The 23,750-nt window shown below is 37.7% G+C and overlaps 1 protein-coding gene across 1 annotated transcript in view; it reads left to right on the top strand.

The window, feature by feature from the left end:
• Positions 1-23,750, top strand: part of LOC138745230 (voltage-dependent calcium channel subunit alpha-2/delta-4-like) — a 270,894-nt gene that overhangs the window by 13,363 nt on the left and 233,781 nt on the right. The window contains exons 3-6 of the mRNA XM_069902292.1: positions 4,827-4,887; positions 8,984-9,065; positions 21,682-21,798; positions 23,406-23,465. Coding sequence (XP_069758393.1) covers positions 4,827-4,887; positions 8,984-9,065; positions 21,682-21,798; positions 23,406-23,465 — 320 coding nt within the window. The remainder of the gene's footprint in view (positions 1-4,826; positions 4,888-8,983; positions 9,066-21,681; positions 21,799-23,405; positions 23,466-23,750) is intronic.

The raw sequence follows: 23,750 nt of genomic DNA, 5'->3' as shown, positions 1-23,750 counted from the left end.
TCCCTTCTGGATCCAAACACGCACAGTCCTCTCCAAGTACTCCAGCCCTTTCAACAGTCTCCTTCGCTATCTTGCCAACTGCTGGACAGAATGAAGATAACACAATCCTGCTGAAGGACAGTGGTAACCAGATGTCCCACCTCTGTAGCGGTAATCAGAGCCCTTGGGGCTCACGGCCATGGCCGCCTCATATAATCCGTTAACTAGAGGCCAGTCATTAAGGTCCCTAATCACATCTTCTACCATTCGCCACTCTCCCTGCAACTGTAACTCCACTGCAGCAAGGAGGAGCCCATCTGGACAGCAGCTTCTTCCCAGACCCACAGGGATGTGTTACTTTCCGTGGCCTCAAATGGCTTCCTGACTGTATAACCTGCCCAGATATCTGCTCAGGATGGTACCAACTGTGTCCAAGATCTGGAGCAGTTATGTGGCCAAACTAACGTTCATTGACCAGCCTGCTCAGTAGTTGCATACTTTTATTCTCTCTGGCCCAGGTTTCCCCATCAAGGAGTAAGGCTGCAGCAGCATTTACACCTCAAATTTTAACTGGTTGATCTTGTGTTACTTTCATCACAAGACTTCATGTTAATGCTGCAAGAAGACTGTAAGCAGACAAACAATCCCTCTCTGGCTCCCCTTACATCCCGTGAACTCCGATTATTTGAGTAAGATGGTAACCAATCTCCTCCCCTTACAAGTCCACGCTATCTGACCATTGCATCGGCCTGCTATCTCCTCCAGCACGCTGGCCAGACTGCTGAACTCGACAGAATCTTTGATCAACCACGATATTCTGTCCCCCGTACAAATTGGGCCCTTCATTTATCCTTTTGCCAGGACATCGTTCCCACCCAAATGCCTGGTTGTTTTTCCTTGAACCATTCTCGTAGCGCCAATCTATGGGTTCGAATTTGGCATAGTGTGTATGTTCTCCCTGTGTCTGGGTGGGTTTCTTCTTTTTGCTCCAGTTCCCTCCCACACTCCATAATTTATGGGGTTGTCGGTTAATTAGCATATTTGGATGGCATGGGCTTGTGTGCTGTATGTCTAAATTAAAATTAAATTAAATAGATTGGGTAACTTAATTTATCGAATGGCTGCAGAATGGCTTCTTAGAACAGCTTAATGCTGAGCCGAAATGGCAATTCTGGATTGGGTATTGTGAAACGAACCGGAATTGATAAGGGTGCTGAAGGCATCAGGAGGCAGTAATCATAATATGATAGAATTTTCCCTGCCGTTTGAGTGGGAGAAACTAAAATCAGAAGTCTCCATTATCAGTGAAATAAAGGGCACAGAGTAGAGGTGGCAAAGTTGTTTCCCATGGAAGGAGAGTCTAGTGCAAGAGGGCACAACTTAAGGACAGCTGTGGAGGCCAAGTCGTTGAATCTATTTAAGGCAGAGATTGATAGGTATCTAAATAGTCAGGGCATCAAAGGTTATAGGGAGGAGGCAGGAGTGGGCCTGAGTGGGAGAATTGATCAGCTCATGATGGAATGGTGGTGCAGACCTGATGAGCTGAATGGCATACTTCTGTTCCTATATCTTATGGTCTATGTATATTTGTGCATATGTTACATACTGCGAGTATCTACTTGTGCATTAAAGTTGCTAGATTTTACAAATGTAATGGTGAGAAGACAGCATTAATTTTTTGTGTATCAATTTTGGATCATGATTTGGGCATATATTTTCCATTGCTATCCAAATTCGATTCCAATTTATTTATAAGAACAGGATTATTGTGAAACTGAAATACCCAAGAATAGTAATGATACTAGTTCTTTGTTGAGTGTCTATTTGAAAATGATGTTATTTAAAATACACTTTTCTTATCAATGAATAATGATCTTTGCTCCTTCTGGTTCTGTCATTCTTTGATCTGTAAAATCTGTAAAATATAAGGAGCAGTGAACAGGAAAAATTGCAATAAGAATCCATGCACCTCACATAGTCTGAGTAATTTGGTTATTTCACCCCTGACATTAACAACACCAAGATAGAAATACACTCTCTGAATATGTGCTCCTAATCTATTCATCCAAAAAAAATCACTGTACCATGGTAGGATCAACATTTTTTTAACCTTCTCTTGGTTAAACCATGGATGGAAAATGTCAGAGATCAGAGCTTAAACAGAAGAGGAAATTGGAAGTGATAACAGGGTATAGTTCTGGGAATTCATTCTAATCTATCTGATCTCCAGTGGGAGGGCAGTAGAAATGGAAAAATTATCAGACCTGCTTGTGCAAACTCTGCATCATGTCTAAGATTGTCCCACCTGCATGTCGTGAAGTGTTTAAAAGTTTGTGTAATGCCAAATGGTGGCAAAGAGATAATCCCAGAGGTAAAATTTTGATTTACTTTCTTGGGACAATTTTCAATTTTCAATGATTGACCATTATATGCGTGGCAGTAAGTCATATCACAGATGAGACTCCATTCCTGGGAAGTGCCCTGAATGCCTGAATTCTTCAAAATTTTCCTCATACAAAGGTTTAAAAGAAAAAAATTACGAGTATTTGAAGGGAACTTACATAACCTCCCCTAGACAAGGAGGGGTAGCTGCTCCGAAGCAATGGTTGACCCAAACTTGCGGACCTCTTGCTAACATAGAAGATCCAGGGAGGCATAATGCTGAAAAGCTACCAACACCATAACCCAAAGATTTCCATGGTTGGTTTAAAAGTATTTTTTTTAAAAAGGTCAAAACTAAAAATCAGGGATAATAATGGATTTTTTACATATTTGCTCTTGGTCTAAAGTGCACTTAATATTTTACTGTAAGTACTCCAATTGATTTCCTCAAACAGATTTAAAAGATGATGCCTTATGTAAGGTAAAACATCATGAGATGGGAATGTGTAGGGAGTTACCCGGTACAGGGCAGTAACAAGAAGGGGAGGTGTCCTTGTACTCTTGTAAGGTAAAACATCATGAGATGGGACCGGAGAAGGAGTCACCCAGTACTAAGGAGTAACAGAATGCATCCTTGTACTTACAAGATAAGAGAGACATTGATGGATTGAGAGGCAGGAAGCTAGCAGGGAAAGGATAGCAACAGTTTAAGAGAGACATTGATGGATTGAGAGGCAGGAAGCTAGCAGGGAAAGGATAGCAACAGTTTTAGTCATTGGACAAGTAATGATATGATGATGTTCTAAGCATGTATCCAAGGGTATAAAAAATCACCATTTTGCTGATAACGGCAGAATGCATTCTCCGGCTAACTTGGTTGGTCGCAAGTGTTACAATCCGGTAATAAAGAACAAAGAACCCTGATTTCGACTCAGCCTGGTGTTTGTCTCACTCATTCATGAACAAAGCAGACCTAACACTTACAAATGGCTACTTTACAGAATAGACTAGCAATATGGGAGGCACAAAGATCCATAATTTCTTCTTTGTTGCATCAGGTTAAATCAGAAAAGTATTCAATGGGTTTCTAACTGGAGAATACAATAAAAAAAAGAGAGAAGAATAATTTGATAAAACAATCAGAATTTATTATCACGAAATGCATTGTTTTGTAGCAGCGTCCCAGTGCAAACATTTGTATAAATCACCTTACAAAATAAATAAAAATAGTGCAAGAAAAAGACAAAGTAAGACAGTGGTTCATTATTCATTCAGGAATCTGATGGCAATGGGGAAGAAGCTGATGTTGTGCCGATGACTACTCTTCTTCTGGCTCCTGTACCTTTTTCCCCCGATGGAGCAGAATGAAGACAACATGACCTGGTTGGTGGGCATCCTTGAGGATAGAGGCTGCTTTCTTAACGCATCACCTCTTATATATGTCCTCGATGGAGTGAAAACTGGTGCCCTTGATGTCACAGGTCAAGTTAACAACCCTTTCGAGTTTCCTTCTTGTTATATATTGGAACATCTTCAGCCCCACCACTCATTAACTGAAAAATTGCTGAAAATTATTTTTCTGTTATTTGATTGGATACGGAGGGCTGTCTCCAGAAATCAGAATAATCTGGTGTGATTTCCTCCCTCCCATCCCCCAGTACTACCATTATCACAAATCTGCAGCCATTTAAAGATTAAATCTGGTTGGATTATACACCAGCTGTGATGTTGCACTATTTTTCACTGCAGTCTGCGACCCACATCCTGTGCTCATTGTGTCTTTGAACACAGATGCAATTCTTGCCTGGACCCAACAACATTTTGCCAGAACCCAGCAAATTTTAACGACTGTTTCCATCCCCCTCAACCCCCTCACCTCACTGTTGCAATAGAAAGGAATGGATGCTGCTTGGATTGAACATTGTCTGCAGATACACAGATGATCTTTTTTTTTCTGTCCTTGTTTTAATGTTCATGACTGAAGCAGAGCCTTCTAACAATATGGTACTTAGCACTTAATGCTTTTTTGTCTTATCATTGGAACGGCCTTTGCAAAGGCACCACTTCTTCAAGCAAGCGTGTAAAGATTCAAACAACCTTTCTGCAACTTCTTATGAAGTCAAGGTGGATTGTTGTTTCTGCAGTTTATTTAGTTTGATGGAAAAGAGAATGCTGTTGTATCTCAAATGGTGCTTTGGGAAGAATTCAGGGTTGTACGTTACTTTGTGGATTATCTGCTTTTGCTGTGGTATGTCTTATTCAGTCAAAACTCAGAGGAGGATACCAACTGAAACGTAAGCATTTGTCATATTTTATTACATATTGTTTTAATGTTAAAGGCACACTTGGTCAAAGCCTTCATTGTTCAGTTTTAAACTCTTATTCTTTATGTTTGTTTAAAGTAGCAATTACATTTTTATTGAATCCAATTCCGAGACTGTACTGTTCATTTTGTCTTGTTACAGATCTTACTGTTCAATTTGTCTTGTTTTGGACATTATTTTGTTCTAACCTCCTACTTTTAAGGTAATTATAACCTTGGTAATTTTACAATCATGTCATACAGAAACAGGCATTTTAGCCCAACATGTCCATGCTGACTGACAAATACCTATTAATACTAATTTGCAAGTACTTAGTACTAAGCCTTCTATACCTTGGTGGCACAAGTGCTTGACTGAATACTTTCAAGATTTGCATCTATTAGGTATTCTTCCTGAGTAATAGAGATGAAAAATATTCATTTTGACGTCACCCATGTCATCTGGATCTATGCACAGATTGCCCCTTTGGTCCCAAAGGGGGCCTAGTTTTTTTCCCTGGTTACATTTTTGACCTTAATATAATTATACATTGGTTTGCAATTTTCCTTGATCTTCTCTGCCAGTGATATTTTATGGTCCTACTTTATTCTCCTCATTCCTTTTTTTAAGTATGCCCCCTACAGCATGCAGTTGTGGTCATCTTGCAATAGGAAGAATGTCATTAAGCTGAAAAGGTTGACAAATAAATTCATGAATATGTTACTAGTTCTGGAGAGCTAAAGTCATAAGGAGAGACTGGATAGGTTAGGACATTTTCCCCTGGAGAGTAGGAGGCTGAGGGGTGACCTTATAGAGGAACATAAAGTTAAGAAGAGCATTAATAAGGTAAATAATCATCATTTTTTCCCCAATTAAAACTTGAGAATTTCAGTTTAAAGTGAGAGGGGAATGATCTAAAGGGAGCCTGAGGGACAACATAGTGGGTATATGTATGAAGAGCAAGCTGCCCGAGGAAGCTGTAGAAGCCGGTACTATATAATAACATTTGAAAGGTATTTGAATAGGCACATGAATTGGAATGGTTTAAAGCAGTGGTTCTCAACCTTTTTCTTTCCACTCACAAACCACTTTAAGTATTCCCTATGCTCTAGGTGCTCTGTGATTAGTAAGGGAATGCTTAAAGTGGTATGTATGTGGAAAGAAAATGGTTGAAAACCAGTTTTAATCATACCTATTTGACTCGTTATGTGCACAGTTTCATAACTCCAAAGGAAATAGCCCAGTGACAATTTTTTTCAAGCAAAATATTTCAGTAACATTTGGGCCAAGAGCAGTGATTCTCAACCTTCCCTTCTCACCCACATACCACCTTAAGCAATCCCTTCCTAATCACAGAGCACCTATGGCATAGGGATTGCTTAAAGTGGTATGTGAGTGGAAAGAAAAAGGTTGAGAACCACTGGTTTAAAGAGATATGAGGTAAAGGCAGGCAAATAAGAACTAGCTCAAATAGACAACTTGGTCATCAAAGACAAGTTGGGATGAAGGGCCTGTTTCTGTGATATGTAGGTCTTTCTCTCTACACATTCTATTTACATGATATGCCTTATCTGTTTTCTGTACTCCATATCTACCATGTTATTAAACTCTTGATATCCCTTGTCATCCACAGCTTCCCTACCTTATGGGAATATATTGGCCTTAACTTCCACTACTTTTCTTTTAAAGGACTCTCCGATGTAGATTTATCAAAAAGTTGCTACTCCTAGTTTATTTTTGCCATGTCCTGTCGTATGATATTGAAATAGGCTTTTCCCAATTCAGACCCTTAATGGACTCTCCTCATCCCTCTCCATACGTACTTTCAAACTTAGAGCTATGGTCACAAACCCTAAAATACTTACTCACAGACAGTTCAACTACTTGCCTGGCTTCATTGTCTCAGATTAGAACTATCTCTAACTTTTTTGGCATACATGAGCTCAAAAAGCTGTCCTGGGTGTACTTTAAAAATTTTATTCTCACAGTGCCTTTCACATTAAGATAGAACATACAATATGCTGTACACCAGCCCTTTGGCCCACTAAGTCTGCACTGATCATGTTGTCAATAGAACTAATTCCATCTGCTTGCACAAGTATCCCATCTGTATTCTTCAGTTCCCTGCCTGTTTATGTTGCTATAATATATTTCTACCATATCCAGTGAGTTCCAGGCACCTACCACTCTCTTTCTTGAATATCTCCTTTAAATTTTTCTCCTCTCACCTTAAATCTATGTCATCTAGTGTTTGACTTTAGATCAAGCGGGGGGTGGGGGGGTGGGATGGGGAATAGACAGTCTTATTTATGCCTCACATAATTTTATTAACTATCAGATTCCATTTTAGCTTCTAACGCTCCATGTTTGTCCAACTTCCCCTTTTCACTAATACACTGCTATCCAGGCTTATAAATCTTTTCTGCATCCTTTCCAAAGCCTCCACACCCTGCTTATAGAGTGGTGACCAGAATGGCACACAGTTCTCCAACTATAGCTTAACCAAAGTTTTATACAGCTGCAACTTGCTGATCCCAATTAATATGGGGTGAGTTGAAATTCTCCACCACTGTAATCCTATTTTTCTATGATTTGCTATTCCTCTATCTCCTGTCAATAACTGCGAGGCCTCTAATTTAACCCGAGCTAAATAATTGCTCCCATTTTATTTCTAATCTACTTCTCGGACATTCTCTCACATTACCCCCTCTTACTTCCTCACCTTATTTCATCTGAAGCTTCTATATTCTGGAATGTTTTATTGCCAATCTCTGCGATTGCAATTATATTCTCAAGTACTGGTAATTATTTTAAGTTCGCCTTTCTTGCCAGCTGTGCTTCTTGCATTAAAAACAAATGAAGTTTAGCCTCCCAAATCTTTACATGGCCATGACTACTCTGCCTCTTGTACTAGTATTTTTAACTATCTCTTTCCTCCCTCCCCCCCCTCACACAACTGCATTACTATCCTCTGTCATAATCCCCTACCATATTAATTTAAACCTTCTACAAAGGTATTAGCAAACCTCCCTGCAAGGATGTTAGACCTGTCCTGCTTTAGATGCAGTTTATCCTGGTTGCAAGGTTTCACCTTCCCTCAAAATGGCCCAATGATTGGCCAAATAATCCAAAAATCTAAAGCTCTTCCTCCTACTTGGTCCCCTTAGAGATGTATTTATCAAACATGTCCTACTGTTCCACTACTCCCTGGTACAATTTTGGCCTATAACAAACAATTCATTGCTACTCTTTACCTTCTCTCTCAAACTTAAAATGAGTTGCTCTCTTACCTTTCCAAGTCTTATGAAGGCCTGAAATGTCATCTTTGTTTCCCTCTCCAAATATGTTGTTTGGCCAAGCAATGAGCTGCTGGAGAAACTCAGCAGGTCAGGAAATATCCATGAATAGAGCTGGCCAGTCAATAGTTCATGTTGGGATCCTGTAGTTTTCATAAAGGGTCCTGACCAAAACATTGACTGACCATTTCTGCCCATACATTGTTTCTCCAGCAGCTCATTGTTTGCTCAAGATTCCAAGATCTACAGTTTTTGTGTTTCTTTATAATATGTGACCTACTGTTTATATTTTAGATTTCCAGTTTCTGAAGTTTTTTGCCCCAACAAAAAAAGACAGATCTTTCTATCCAGGCTTCTGTTGGTCATAGTGTTACAAAATTCAGCCCTACTGCAGGCTTATGTCATATTACCTGTGCTGCCAGCTCCCTTTGTGATACCTCATCAGATTTCCACTGAGCTACTCTAAACCTCCTTTTCTCTCAGGCTAGGAAATCTGCCCAGTGAGCATTGCCAGGTTAGGCTGCGAGGCAGGCCAACTAAAAAAAAATAATGGCAAGAAGCTGTCAGAGAATAGTGAATAGATCTCCTTATGAGTTTTTGAAAATTTGAGAAAAAAATACTTTCACAAACATTCAATTTCAATGATTGAAACTATCTGAAACTACATGACAGCTCTTTAAACTTAGGGCTGCAATGGTTGTCAAATTAATTTTGCAGATGTATTTGCTTCTTTGCAATGGGAGTGGTCCTGTGGTAATGTGTTTGAATGTAATTCTCAACAGAAGACCATGCTTGAAGCCTCACTGGAAGATATTTGAGAAGCACTTCTATTCAAAAACAGCTGTTGAATTTCGATGTGGTTTTGTTTAAGTGTTTTCCAGAAGTATTTGACATTAACTAACAATGTTAAAGTTTTTGGCAAAAATCGAATTTAAATTCTTCTCCATAACTCTTGAGTGGATTGCAAACATATGATTCTAGTTAAGGACAAATATACTCATTACACATTTCTTTTATTAATAGTGTACAACTATGGGCTTCTGCATTTGGTGAAGAGCTAAATTCAATCGTAACAAAGTATTCAGGCTACTTATTGGTCCAAAAGGTCAGTAAATGGATTAAAGTTTGTTTCTCTTTTTCTAACCAAGGGAATGTACAGGGAAACCTTGAGCAGGAAACAAAGCTAGAGAAGTGTACATGTCTTGGGTAAATAGGCAGATTCATGGAATGGGATTCCAAAAACACCTGCAAACAAAAATGAAATAACTTTTGGTCAAGCTTATTCAGTTGCTGTAAATGAGTGATCCTTTTTAATACAAGAGGAAATCATGGAATATTATCCCTCAAAAACTGATGCTATGTAGCTGAAACAGAGTTTGAGTTTTTTGTGACTGTAATTGTAAAATTGTAATTTTTAAACACAGCCCAAGAACAGACATGTGAGATTCAATTAAATACGTAGTTTTTAAACGATTTTTAAAATAAAGACCTTGAGGGTGTCAGGTGTCATTATTCTAATCCATTCAACCCATAGTTTTCTTATCAATATATTTAATATTAGCAGCAGGAGCAAATGAACTCAGGAATCAGGGACATACAGTACTGTATTTTCCATTGGTGACATAATTAGTGCAGATAGAGAATTTCCAAATGATTTGATTGTTTCTGTATCTTGTTGGTACTTTGTAATGGATTGCACTTAGAACAATCATTATTATGACAATGGAATTATCTCATGGTGCTCTGTCCTTCATAGATTTAGTGGAAGAAATACAAAATTCATGTTTTATATCACTTACTACTGAATTTTAAAAAGAATTTGTCCAAAAATATGTCATATACTGTCTCTGTTCCAATTTATAAGCTCCTGTTTGTTTTTGCCCTCTTTTGTCAAGCAATACTTGCTTTACTGAATATGTAAACTTACAAAATAGAAATCTATTTAGTAACTGAATTTCAAAGTAAATGAGAGTAAGGTGGACTTTTTGGTAGATGAAACAAGAAAGCCATATTATCCTTGGATAATTAGGAGGGTGGAAAATTTCTGTAATCTCAATTATATTACTCTCTGTGCATCCTGTTCCTTCCAAATTCAATAGAACCAAATGTACAGAGATTAGTAGAACTGGCAGATGGTACAAATGACCAAAGATGGATTTCTCTCCCTAAACTCAAGAGGAGCAAAGGGATCAAATACATAAATCAATGCAAGTCTCAAGAGCAGGTTCATAAAGCCAATGAAAATAAAAGCAAACTTAGTCCTGGGGTTTATTTCTCAAGAAATAGAAATATGAAGCTAAACTTATTCAGTAATTGTCTCAAAATTCTCCATAATTACCAAGCAAGTATCCAGAATCCACATCACCCAGAACATACTCTGTTCTCACTGTTTCCATCAGGAAAGAGGTATAAGTGCCGTATGACTTGTTGCTTCAGGAACAGTTGCTACCCCTCCACCATCAGACTCCTCAACAACAAACTCATTTAAGGACTCTTACTTTTGCACTTTATTGATTTTTAAAAATTCTTTCTGTATTACAGTTTGTTTACATTTCTTTATCTGTTTACTTTATTTGTTTACATGTGTACTGTTATGGGTTATATGATATATAAATATGTTTTTAAAAGAGATAGATTGTGGGGGTTTAGTGTAGGTCACTTCACAAACAGATACTTGCACTTCATATCTCATTTAAAATGCAAGAGCTTTGATGCCAGACATTCAGGCCCCAGTGGCTTTGCAAAAGACAATGGAACTGCTTTGGAAAGAACTTCTGAAGTAGGTGCAAATGGAACAAAGTCCGGGTTCAAGTGATGATAAAGATCTTTCAAGGATTGGATTTGGAGCCTTGGGAGGGGTTCTAGTTTTTACAAGCAGAGAGAGGGAAGAAAACAGGATTCTTCTTTTAGAGGGAGAGAGAGAAATCAGTACTGCAGTAGCTTTTTGAGGCTGCAACATGACAAGCTGGCAGACTTGTTGAAAACCCCATTTTGAAGAGGGGTTGTGAGTTCTGAGTTCAGCCTGTTGAAAAGCCTTGTAGTCCTTACTGGCTAGAGTGTTTCTCCTGAAATAAGGGAAACATGAGGAACTTGGTGGTGTCCTGGCAAGTTTCTTCAGCAAGACACTGAAATGACTGATTGGAGGAAATCAGTTTGTGTGTGTCCAATGAGCAACATATATCTCTTTGAAACGAACAAGATCCATCCTGAGCAGTAACCATTTATCTTTAAGCACAAGAGGCTGGTGAAAATTCATAAATGTTAACTTTTGTGCATAGTATAAGAATTGCCTATTACCGGTGAACTTGAAGTGAATGAGTGGACTATTAAAGCAAATAACTTCCTGAATATACATACATTATATACATGTGTACTTAGAATTAGAAGGGGGTTAAGTTAAATTAATAGTAATAATTTAAAGTTTGATCCTGTTTTCATGTTGAAAGAAAATTAAAAGCAATTTTTGTTTAAGTAACCATTTGTCTTGGTGAATTTCTATTGCTGCTGGGTTTTGGGGTCCTCTGGGGCCCGTAACAGTACATTGTGTACAGTTTTTTTTTAATTACCAATTAGTGGTAATTCTGCCTTGTCTGAAGGATAAAGAACCTTATGTGATGTCATGTATGAACTTGGACAATAAATCTGAAATCATAATCTGAAGTAAAATAAATATATTTCAGGTGCAAAAATGTGCCCAGAAATTAATTTACAAAATATTTTCCAGTGTTAACACACTTAGCAGTCTCTGAATACAGATTCAGAAAGCTGTTTAAAAGAAAAAGTTGCAAGTTATTTACTGCCAGTTCCGAAACAACAATATTGGGTTCCCTCATGTTTCAGGAACAATAGGACTTCGGGATTCAAATTTGCTGCAATAAGTGGCACCTTTTCTCGCAGCTTTGATCTCACGAAGTAATCTTCAAAGAGTTATACCACATCTGTTTTTGCGCTTGTACCGATTAATTTTTAATCCCAGATTTCTTTAGCTAAAATGACAAGCAATGGTCTAGCATGCATATTTTCCAATTCTTTGCTGAGTACAAGCATTGGAATATCTTTTGTAAAACTGAGCAAAGACCTTTTTCCCAATGTGATTATTGATAGAACATATGCTTAATCATTTGAAATGTCCTCGGATTATGTAACAAACAAGTTACATGGAAATTTATAGATTTTTGAGGTGGGTGTAGGTTGGGAAAGGTCATAAGCCATTTTGATGGCTGGGAATAGTAAGGATCGAGAAAATTGCTAGTGTTTCAGGCAGATAAAAAGAACCATCTGCTGATATTGGTGGGAAGGGGAAGATGGAAGGATTGGAGTCTGTTGGGAGAGTGATCTTGGTGAGTAAGTAAAGAAAATGGCAGAAATACAGAGAGAAAAATTAAAGGTCAGACATTACAGCTACTTAGGGCACACTTCTCAGAGACACTTAAATTTTTTATATTTTTAAAATTTAAACATGCAGTTCAGTAACAGGCTATTTTGGCCCATGAGTCCGTGCCATCCAGTTTACACCCAATTAACCTACAGCCCGATATGTTTCAAACAGTGGGAAAATCTACACAGGGAGATCGCACCAACTCCTTACAAACAGTGTGAGATTCAAACCCAGGCCCCAATCGCTGACACTGTAAATGTGTTGCGTTAACTGCTTCGCCAACAGTGCTGCCCTTCTTGTGGTCAGGATTGCCAAAAGAATTTTGGAGTGGAATATATTACCACTGTCAGGTTCAGGAACAGCTGCTACCATTAGACATCTAAACAACAAACTCAATCAGGAACTAATTTAAGGACTCTTACTTTTGCACTTTATTGATTTTTTTCTCCTCTCTGCATTGCAGTCAATGTGTTTACATTTATTTGCTTACATGTGTACATTGTGTAGTTTTTTTTCTCTACTAATAAGTGGAACTCTGCAGCGCCCTCTGGAAAAAGAATCTCAAGGTTATATGTGAGATCATGTATGTACTCCGGCAATAAATCTGAATATTTGTCAACATTTCTGGATGGGGATTTGGAGCACATGCAGGATGAAAATGTGAACCAGATGTTCAATGGGTCAGAATAGATATGAGATGAATTGGTACAGGAGGTAAGGAGCTAATGGGTTATTTTAGTTTGGGAGGTGGGAGAGATTGTCTTAGTATTTATTTGCACAGAGATCCCAATGTTCAAACATTCTTTTTTAAAAATATTTTATTTTGAGAATTTTCAATCAACATGCAGTCAAAAAGTAAAGCATCAATACCCACCATATTAACAAAATAATACAAATATCGATATTAAAAAAGTAAGAAAAAAGAAGGGTCAACATGTGATTCAGTGATAAAAAAGAAAAATTACAATAATCCTACAACAATGTAAATTCATTGTCCATGTTGAACCAAAGAAACAAAAAGAAAATAGAGAGAAAGAAGAACAAAATAAGAGGAATCTCTCCCTCCCGTTCCCCAAGAAACAAGAAGAAAGATGTTCAAACATTCTTATCCCTATACTAACAGAATGTGGTGGTACACTGAAGGCAATGGTGAATTTCATCTTCAATATCTACCTTCAGTGACAGTTTGCTTCGACTATATGGACTAAGCATGCAGCCTCATATTGCTGGTCAGAGAGGAGGAGATGATGCTGTCAATCTGCACTGATTGGGGTCCGCTGATGAGGATATTGAGCACCTAGTTGAAGCAAGCAAACAAAATCCCAGATCTCTAAGTTTTATGTTCATTTTACTGGTCTGATGGTGTCATATGTTGAGCTGTAGTCAATGAACAACAGCCCAAAGTAGGTGCTCTTGTGATCCAGATGGTCTAATGCAGAGTGGTGAGCCAGTGCTTTAGCATTTATTGTTGACCCGTTGTGACAATAGGCAAATTGAAATGGGTGCAGGTCCTCCCTGAGACAGGAGTTGATTTACTCTGTAATCAAACTCTCAAGGAACTTCAGCGTGTCACCACTGGCTGATAGTCGTTGATTCAGGTCACCCTGCTCTTCTTGGGTACCATTATGATGGATGTCTTTTTGAAAGCAGGTAAGGACCTCAGACAACAGGAGTTTGAAAATGTCTGCAAAAACTCAAGCCAACGAGTCACACAGTTTTAAGGTAAGGTCAGGTACATCGTCTGGAGTGGTGCTTTCCAGGGGTTTATTCTCCTGATGATTCTTTGCCTCACAAAGTGGGAACACAGAGTTGCCAAGCACTATGAGCACTCCTGAATGTGTTTAATCATACAGTGGCCAATAATTATAACTTCCAAACTTTAAGAATGTAACATGCAGCTTACCCTGAATTCACTTGTGATTATGTTGTGGTTCCCATTAGTGCCGTTTCCTCACACAGTAATGAACTATTATAGGTTACTTTACCTTGTCATTGTTGACTCTTGACTGACTATATTGGAAATCTGGATAGAATAAATTAACTTAAGAGCCATTTGGCTTGTATATCCTTTAAAGCAAACAATTTGTGAGGAATTTAAAGGATAGATTCAAAACAACATGATATATGAGTGTATAAATGTTATACTCATGATGGAATTTGAAGCAAATGGATATAAATCATTTTATGCCATGCAAGGTAGACATTTGCCTTACTTAAAAATGTTGAAATTCACCCTTAACAATTTCACAAATGACTATCCAAAATCTAAGATACAGAATAAATTTTGCACTTGCATGATTTATGTGAGGGAAAAATGTAAAAATGGGAATTTGTCTATTTTTACTTTTTCAACTCTCATTTCTTGATCCATGCACAGATAATGTGATTTTTGTTAGGGTGGTAGGTTCCTTTGATATCTAACAGCTCTTTTTCCAAGAATATTTCATATTATTTACTGTTTTTTTTGTGTATTATATCATTAGCTATCTTATCCATATTTCATATGCATTTAAATGTGTATATCTCAATTCAAACTGAAGGTTTTAAGTGAAGCAACTACCTCCATCCTCTCCTCCCTCATCTGCCCTTTATTTCCTTCATTTCAGTCTCAACATCCAGCCTTCAATTTCCCATTTTGTTCCATAGAAGTGCACCTACAGTTGTTTGTATCTTCAAACCCAGCTGCTAGTCAATTTTAAAAAATTGCTTTGGTAACTGACAAGAAAATCTCTTAAGAGCTTCTCCCCCAACTGTGAACCAGTAGCTACGAATTCCATTGGGAGTAAAGTATTGAAATGCATCTCCACTTATAACATGGTATTCAATAGGAAGCAGGTTTTTGCATTATGGATGTTACAAGCCCAGAGGACCCCAAAACCCAGCAGCAATAGATATTCACCAAGACCAATGGTTACTTAAACAAAAGTTGCTTTTAATTATCTTTAAACATGAAAATAGGATCAAACTTTAACTTATTACTATTACTTAACCTAATTTAACCCCTTTCTAATTCTAAGCACATGTGTATGTAATGTGTGTGTGTAAGTTTAGAAAAGTCCTTTAATTCACAGTCCAATCTCATTTCTCATTCCTCCAAGTTCACTGGTTACAGGTAATTCTTATACTATGCACAGAATTTAACATTTATGAATTTCACCAGGCTTTGGAGCTTTAAAGGTAAATGGTTACTGGTAAGGAAGGTTCTCATTGGTTTTCAGAGAGACATTTGTTGTTCGCTGGACACAAACTGATCCCTTTTAATCAGCCACGTCAGTGTCTTGCCAAAGAAACTTGCCCCATCAAGGTTTTCCAGATGTTAATCTCTTTCTTTCAGGTCACTACAGAGTTCCACTTTGTTTCTCTTATTTCAAACAAAACATTAGGCAGTCAGACCTCTTCTCTTATATGGACCATGAGGGCTTTGACCAGGCTGAACTAAGCACTCACCACCCGTCTTCCAAATGGGGTTTTTCCACAAGCTTGCCAGCTTGCCCTGTTCCAGTCCCAGCTGCTGCTGCTGAGCTGTAAAAACTGCAGCACTGAATCTCTCTCTCTCTCTCTCTCTCTCTCTCAGAGAGAAACCTGTTTTTTCCCTCTCTGCTTGCAAAACCACAAGACCTTCTTAGAACAGCAACCTCCACTCAGACATCCTGTGGCTCTGAACCTAATCCTCCAAGTTCTTTCATTTGTTGCTTTTCAAAACAACAATCCATTAGTGAAGTCCCTTGGGCATTCCCCAAAGCTTTTGCATTCAGAGCCGGCCAGTCTAGCTTGTGCAGAGCTCCAGTATTTTAAATGAGGTCTGTTTTGAAGCGTTTGTATGTGGCCTACACTAAAAAAAACCTGCCACATTTTATCTCCCAAAATCATATCTATATGCATTGTAAAACAGCATATTCTGTCACACACTTTTCTAGGGTTGCAACCACTCTTTTGCATGGGTCACCTGTACCAGTGAGACCAGTTCAGTCAGTTGCAATGACTGTCATGCACCATAGAATTGTCAGTCTAGAGCAGCCAAGTGTTTCATTTACCAGAAAGAAGTTCACAGTTTAAGATTTTGTATATCAGAGACCAAAATGAGAAACAAAAGTAATTTAATTGATGACACTGGACAATAAAGATTTTTCTTCCTGAACACTTTTGGATTTATTAAATGAATTTTTGGCTGCTAATCACAAAAGTCACATTAATTTTTATCCTATCATGTAACCTTTTTTAGATATAACCTATTTTTGCGATTTCCTGTCATATTTTAAGTCCACTTCGAGCATACAAAACCATGAAGTGTAAATTTCATTTTCTGCATTTGCACTTGGACTTCTTCCCTGCTGTTCTTGATGCATTCAGTGACAAATATGTTCAAAGGTTTCACCAGGACATTACGACCACAAAAAAGCAGTATCAGGGCAATTGGAATCCTTCAATGCCAGCTGACTATTGTTGGATACTGACACGAGAGTCATCAGTTGCTGAGTACAAATGAAAATCAGCGGGGAAACATTTTTTAGATCAGTTGAACTAATGTAATGAGAGTAAACATACTTAATTCAATAAAAAGTTAATGGTTCTCCAAATTCCTACATGATACAGTAAACCTAAATTTATCTTTGTGTTCAGCTTGAAGTTGTCAATCATAATCCCCATTTTGTTTTTCTCAGGAAGCAGACCCTGATAAAAAATATATGTTGTCCAGTGTAATTGGAAGCAACAACAGAAAGTTAGGCAGTTAATTTAGAGAACCAAAAGCTGTATTGAATAGCACTAAGCTACAAGCAGTAACAATGGCAAATAGATATACAGTGCCTTTGATACTGCCTCAAACTGGTGAATATCAAGAGACTTAATCTAGTACACATAGCCATATTACCATTGATGGAAACATCATCAAACTGAAAACCTGTATAGGTAAGATTTGACAGACACTAAAGCAAATGAAAAGCTTAGCAAAACATAACCAACAAGTAAAGCCATCCATCACAGTAACAAACTATGAAATTAGACCAACCATTTATTCACATTACATGACTTGAATCACTGATCAGCTTCAATGATGTGGAAATCTTTAGGGGAGTCAAGATGAATCCCTACTTTTCATTTCTGCCAGAATATGATTGCAAGTGCTTTGGTAATGTGTTTAAGGTTCCTAAACAGGGCTCCAATCCTTGTCAATGAGCGGATTCTTGGAGGCTTCTCTTCCTTTTTTCTGTTAGCTCATCCACTTCCATTCATGAGTCAGTGTAGCAGGACTACATTGATCTGATCTGTTGATTTAGAGATGACTTAGCTCATTTCTTAGTTTAGCAAATGTGGGCATTGTCACATTGTTTGGCTTCGACTTTCCCACGAAGTTCAAACGGCATATGCTGCAGATCCCCCAGGTTAACTCATCATTTTTAAATGTGTCTAGTACTTTTCATCAATTCATTAGCATCATTACTGGACACTGGCTATGTTTTTGATAATAGTTTTTGAGACTTGGGCATTGCATTCAAGGTTAACATTAAATGCGCAATTATCTTTGCTCTTGTTTGGGCATTGTTGCTTATGCACATTAACTATGTTATTTTCTGAGCCATGAACTGAATCGTCTGCAATCATCAGTGAAGCTCTTGTGTTTCTTGAGCTGAAGTGGAATCAAAATTATTGATGAAGCAGCTGGAGAAAATGGCGACTCAGTCTTTCTGAAGAGAGACTCTTTTGCTTCTCTTTCACCTACTGTTAGGGGCACTAGGCAATGTTCATGGTGACTCTTTCTTTGCCTTGAGGTAGACAAAAATTGAAGTACATCATGTACATTACATTTTAATGTATTCTTACGTGGCAATAAAAGGAACAACAAGATAGCTGAGCCCAAGATACTGTCCTAAGAAACTCTTGAAACGATGTCTCTGAATGATTAACCTTTAGTAACCACAAGTATTTTCCTTGATTCTAGCCAGTAGACCATCTTTCTTCTTGATTCCCATTGACATTATAGAACCATTGAATATTATAGCACAGAAACAGGCCTCTATGGCTCTACTCATCTGTGCTGAAACCATTTTTCTGTCTCATCCCATTGACCTTCATCTGGTCCATAGCCCTCCATATCTTTCCCATCCATGTACCTGTCCAAGTTCTTCTTAAATGTTAAAACTGAGCCCACATTTACCACTTCAGCTGGAAGCTCAGTCCACACCCCCACGTTCCCTCTACACTTTTTCTCTTTCCCTCTTAACCCATGTCCTCTGGTTTGTATCTCACCTGTCCTCAGTGGGAAAAGCCTACCTGTATTTACTCTGTCTATCCCCCTCTTAATTTTAAATATCTCTATCAATTCTCTGCTCATTCTCCTACGCTCCAGAGAATAAAGTCCTAACCTGTTTAACCTTTCCCTGTAACTCAATTCCTGAAGTCTGGGCAACATCCTAGTAAATCTTCTCTGTACTCTTTCCATCTTATTGATATCTTTCCTGTAGTTTGGTGACCAAAACTGCACACAATACTCCAAATTTCACCTCACCAATGTCTTATACAACTTTAGCATAACTTCCCAACTTTTGTACTCAATATTTTGATTTATGAAGGCCAATATGCCAAAAGTTCACTTTACAATCCTATCTAACAGTCCTTGTGGCACCACTTTTAGGGAATTAGTTTTACAAGGGGACTTGATGCCACATTTAATGAAATTTTGTTTTGTTGTTGATGGCTCATCTTAGGTCACCCATGTAAATTAGCTCTTTTGTCCAAACTAGGATTAATGATATAATGTAGGTTTTTGAAAACTCAACTTCAGAATCAGTGAACAGATTATTTGCTGCTTTCATCAATTTACTGACTAATGGTAATTCACCAGTTGGCTGATAATTATTTGCATAGGATTTATGCTTTTTTTGTGGACAGAATATACATGGGTAATTTTGCATATTTTTGGGGTATCTTTTGTAACCAAGCAATATTGGAATGCATTGACAGCAGGCACAAATATTTGTGAAAAAAATGTGACAGATTTACTGAATTTATTGATCACAGATATTTCTTGGCCTATTCCTGAATTCAGCATCAATAGAAATCACTGTTTAAATGTAATACGCAAGAAGTGATATCTTCTGCTGTAGTTTTATTTTTGTCCTCTATTCTGCTATTAAAATCACGATACTCTTCAGTAACGGATACTCATTATACTCATTGTATCTTTATTATAAAATATCAAATGTATAATATCCTTCATCTAATTCTGAACAGTTTTTTTGCCAAGTAGATTGCATATTTATTATGCAAATATTGCTGGAATGATATAATGTACTAAAGATATTAAATGCTCATTGTTGTTAGCTTTACAGTGAATTCAACATGCAAAACAAAATGAGCATTTTTCTACTTTCAACTGTAAAGATTATGCAATATCTCAAAGTGTATCCATCTGCATAAGTCTGCTATGGCTATCAGAATATCCTGCTAATCTCATATTTCCACCATCCCAATAATCTCTCAGTATCTTTCTCACAAACCATTCTGCCACTTACCTTTACACCATATGTAAATTTGGATATATGATTTCCTCATCCAAATAATCAACATAGGTTGTGAGCAGTTGGCATCTCAGCACCGTCACACGCCTGGTCACAGCCTCCCAACTCAAAAATGCTAACTTTCTTCTGTCTTTGACATTAATTATCAGGCCAATATATAATATGTGATCTGATTTCAATAATTTCCTGTGTGGCACCTTCTAGATGGCCTTCTGATACATCACATCCCTAGATCACAGTGATCTGTAGTGTGAGTCCTAAGCTAAAGAAACTACAGATGCTGGAATCTTGGGCAAGCAAAGTCTCCTCAACATCGGTGACACAGATTGGTCAACAGCTTGGCTGATCGTATGCCAACTATTTTAATTCCTCTCCTTGTTCCCACACAAACCTGTGTGCTCTTACCATTACCGAGGTGAAGCCAAACATAAATATGAGAAACAACAAATCAGATTCTACCTGGGTAGTAACCCCAATCTCAATCCAATTCTATTGTTTTCCATCTGTTCTCTGGGGAGATTAAGTTTCCGTTCTATGGGTCATTGGTGATACCATAGCTGGAATACTGTGTAAATATTGCTGTCCTTATTCAGGAATAGATGTAAAGGTGTTGAAAGCATTTCAGAGATTTACTTAATTAGTACCAACATTGTATTAGATTGAAGATTAAAAAGTGTTTTAACTGAAACATAAAAGATCCTAAGAAGACGTGATGGATAAATGTAAAGATATTTCCTCTTGTGATTATTGTTTGGCATTAAAATAAAGATGGGGTTATTTTTTTCCCTCTCAAAAAGTCTTGAGTTTTGAGGACCTTTACTCGAAGGAAATGGAAACTGAATGCTTTTCAGGCGTAATTATACAGGGTACAATTGGATGAAAATTGCCAAGAATTGAAAAGAATAGTAATGAATTAATTTAAGGCCTGATTAAGCCTTCCATTCCAGGACATCTGAAATGTTCCCGTTTTTCAGGCAATGCTGCAGTCTTCTAATATGATGATAAAGCCCTCTTGCGTTTCCTTCATTTCTTGGAGTTCCACTCTCCCATCCCTCCAATCCCTGACAAACAGAACAGAGGTATACTTCCTCTCACCCTCACCTTTCACCCACTAGCTTCCTCGCCCAGCACATCTTTCAGACTCAACTGAATGGAACATTGTGTAACAAGGCAGCCAGGCACATCCTTCACAGAATGGGGGCAAGTGGAACCACAGCATGTATTAACACCTGGTGTTTGTGTACTTGGGTTAGACACACAACTTAATGCAACCAAACACAAAGGTGGCAATCTGGGCAAGGGCAATGTTGAGTATATTCCCTATTCCCCATCATTTGGGGACATGCATTGTGGCCCATTGGAAATGCTCCATTTTTGATTCCTAGATGAGACAGAAATTGACTTGAATGATTGCCATGATGAAAGATTAGGGTATGTTACAGCACCAAATACAGCAGCACTGAGAGCATTGCTTGTGATGACTTGGTTTTTGCCTGTCTTTGAGACAGTGTGCTGCTTCCACAGTCCCAATTTTTGTTTAACCTTGCCTATCTGTTCCAGCCAATTGAAAAATGCATAGTATCATTGCAAGTCAGTTTTTGTTGCACTCCCTTCTATAGCAAACGTTCAAAATTGTATCCTTTAAATTACTGTATTGACATAAAAGATTTAACAGTAAACTGAAAATGGAGCATTTTAATTTTGAAGTAAGTACTTAGCATCTAGTATTTTATAAGATCAATTTGATAAATGTAGGAGATGCATAAATGATTATTGCCTTTTATCTACATCAATTTATTACAATCTTTCCTTCTTTTTCTGATCAGAAATACAAAGATACAGAAAACTTCATTAGGATTGAAGAAGTGGATGGTGTGGAACTGGTAACACAATTTGGAGAGGAGATGAAAGAAATGTTAGGAAGAAAAGTTGAGGCAGTAAAGGTGCAACTTAATTCTCTGTACTTGAATGTTATTTGTATTCTAGTTTCTTTCAAATGTTGCACAATTTAGTTTCATTTGGGAAACTAAACAACTTATCAACAAGTTCCTGAATAAATGTTGTACCCAAATTAGATAGTTCTTTCATCTTTAAACCTTTATAAACCTTTAGTTTTGGATTTAAGCACAAAGACTAGTCCAGGTGTGGCAAAACTATGTTCCCCAGGCCAACTGCAGCCCACTGCCCATTTTTAAGTGGCTTAGGGTGAAGTTTAAAAATGAAATTGAATATGGCCCAATCAAACGTAGTCTCTTAACAATAAATTGCACTGCACATATATTGCACTTCTTAACTTCAACATGAGATGTTGTTGCCTTTTTGAGTAACTACGAGGATGACCGTTGAAATTTTACTTATCGATGAAGACATTTACCCCAGTTTTTAGCCTCAGTTTATTAAACATGGCAAAATTGAAAAGACAGAAAATTTCAGATGGTGAAAAAATGAATACTTTTTCACAGAAGTCAAGGGGAAGTGTATTTGTTTGATTTGCAAGTTATCTGTTAACTTTAATAGCCTATCTACAGATTTACACATTGCATCATAATTATTAAGGTGTAAATAGTCTCTCAAATGTGAATACTCTAATTACTGATTCTGTATATGCGTGTGCTTTAAATTGCACCTGGAGAGATGTATGATAGAGTAGCTGCTGGGAATTTTTTTCCTCAAAACTTGTGTAAGATGCTCTCCCTTTATCTATAGAACACCAAAACCAAACAGCTCTACCTGAATTTGGGGGAATTGTTCAAAATATATTGTATGTGAAGCTATTCCCACTAAAAGGTCCAATACAGGATGAGGTGTGACAATGTTTGTTGAATTGTCTTTTTCTTCAAAGGCAAAGTATTTCTTATAAGGGACAGTTGTAACATTGGTTCCCTTGTTTTGGCATAAGATGTCTTGTTTGCACTGAATTGGTTTTGAAGGTGGCAGCTTCACAGTGTCCCTACTGTGCTGTTCAGAGTCTGATGGATCAGTGCTTTGACTCTGTATCCAAAGAGTTCCATATCTAATGTTGTTTTTCAGTGAGTGTTTTGGATTCATGTTTGGTGCTTGGAGGAGAGCCATCATTGTTATTGGGTGCATTTAAGGCCAAGATTAATAGGTTTTGAGTCTGTGGAACTTGTTGCCATAAGCGGCTGTGAAAACGAGGTGATTGGGTATATTTAAAGCAGAGATTGACAGGTTAGTCAGTGGTTACAGGAAGAATGCCGGGGAGTAGGGCGAGTGGGTGGATGGATCAGCTCATGTTTAGAATGGCAGAGCAGATTCAATGGGCCAGTGGACCTATTTCTGCTCCTATATCGTGTGATCTTGTTAAAGCCTAAATCTTCAATCTAGAAAAAAACGTGTATTTTGGCATTAATTTTTGTTTGATGATACCTTTATGGTTTTGTGACATTAATTATGCTGTAAATAAAACCTATCATTGTTGCTATTCTTCTGTTCTCACCATGAATTCTGCATTTTACTATTTGGCGATTGAGTTTTCATTCCTGTGGAGTATAAAATAGGCAATATATTATCTCTTTTTTTCCCCATTCAGAAATTGGTGGATGCAGCTGAAGAAGCTGATTTATGGCATGAATATAATATGGATTTTGAGGTGAGTGCACCAGTGCTAAAGTTTGTAAGAACAATATTCAAGGGTTCTTTCTTTCTTAGTAACTTGGTTAAACTAAGTAAAAAGTCACCTTTGTACAGCCAGGACCAATTAGTGTTTTGCAGAACAAAAAAAAGACCATTTGGCCCATAGCTCTCCTGTTTCATTTTGAAGAATGGTTCCACTTCAACTTACTCCTCTGTTCTTTTCCCACAATCCCCTGTACCTTTGGAATATAATTGCAACTACTTTTGGACAGTTGCAATTATTTCCACCACATTCAAGTTC

Source organism: Narcine bancroftii, chromosome 11 (assembly GCF_036971445.1).
Source record: "Narcine bancroftii isolate sNarBan1 chromosome 11, sNarBan1.hap1, whole genome shotgun sequence".
Lineage (NCBI taxonomy): Eukaryota > Metazoa > Chordata > Chondrichthyes > Torpediniformes > Narcinidae > Narcine > Narcine bancroftii.
Note: the sequence above shows the minus strand (reverse complement) of the source record. Positions and strands in the feature narration are given on the sequence as shown.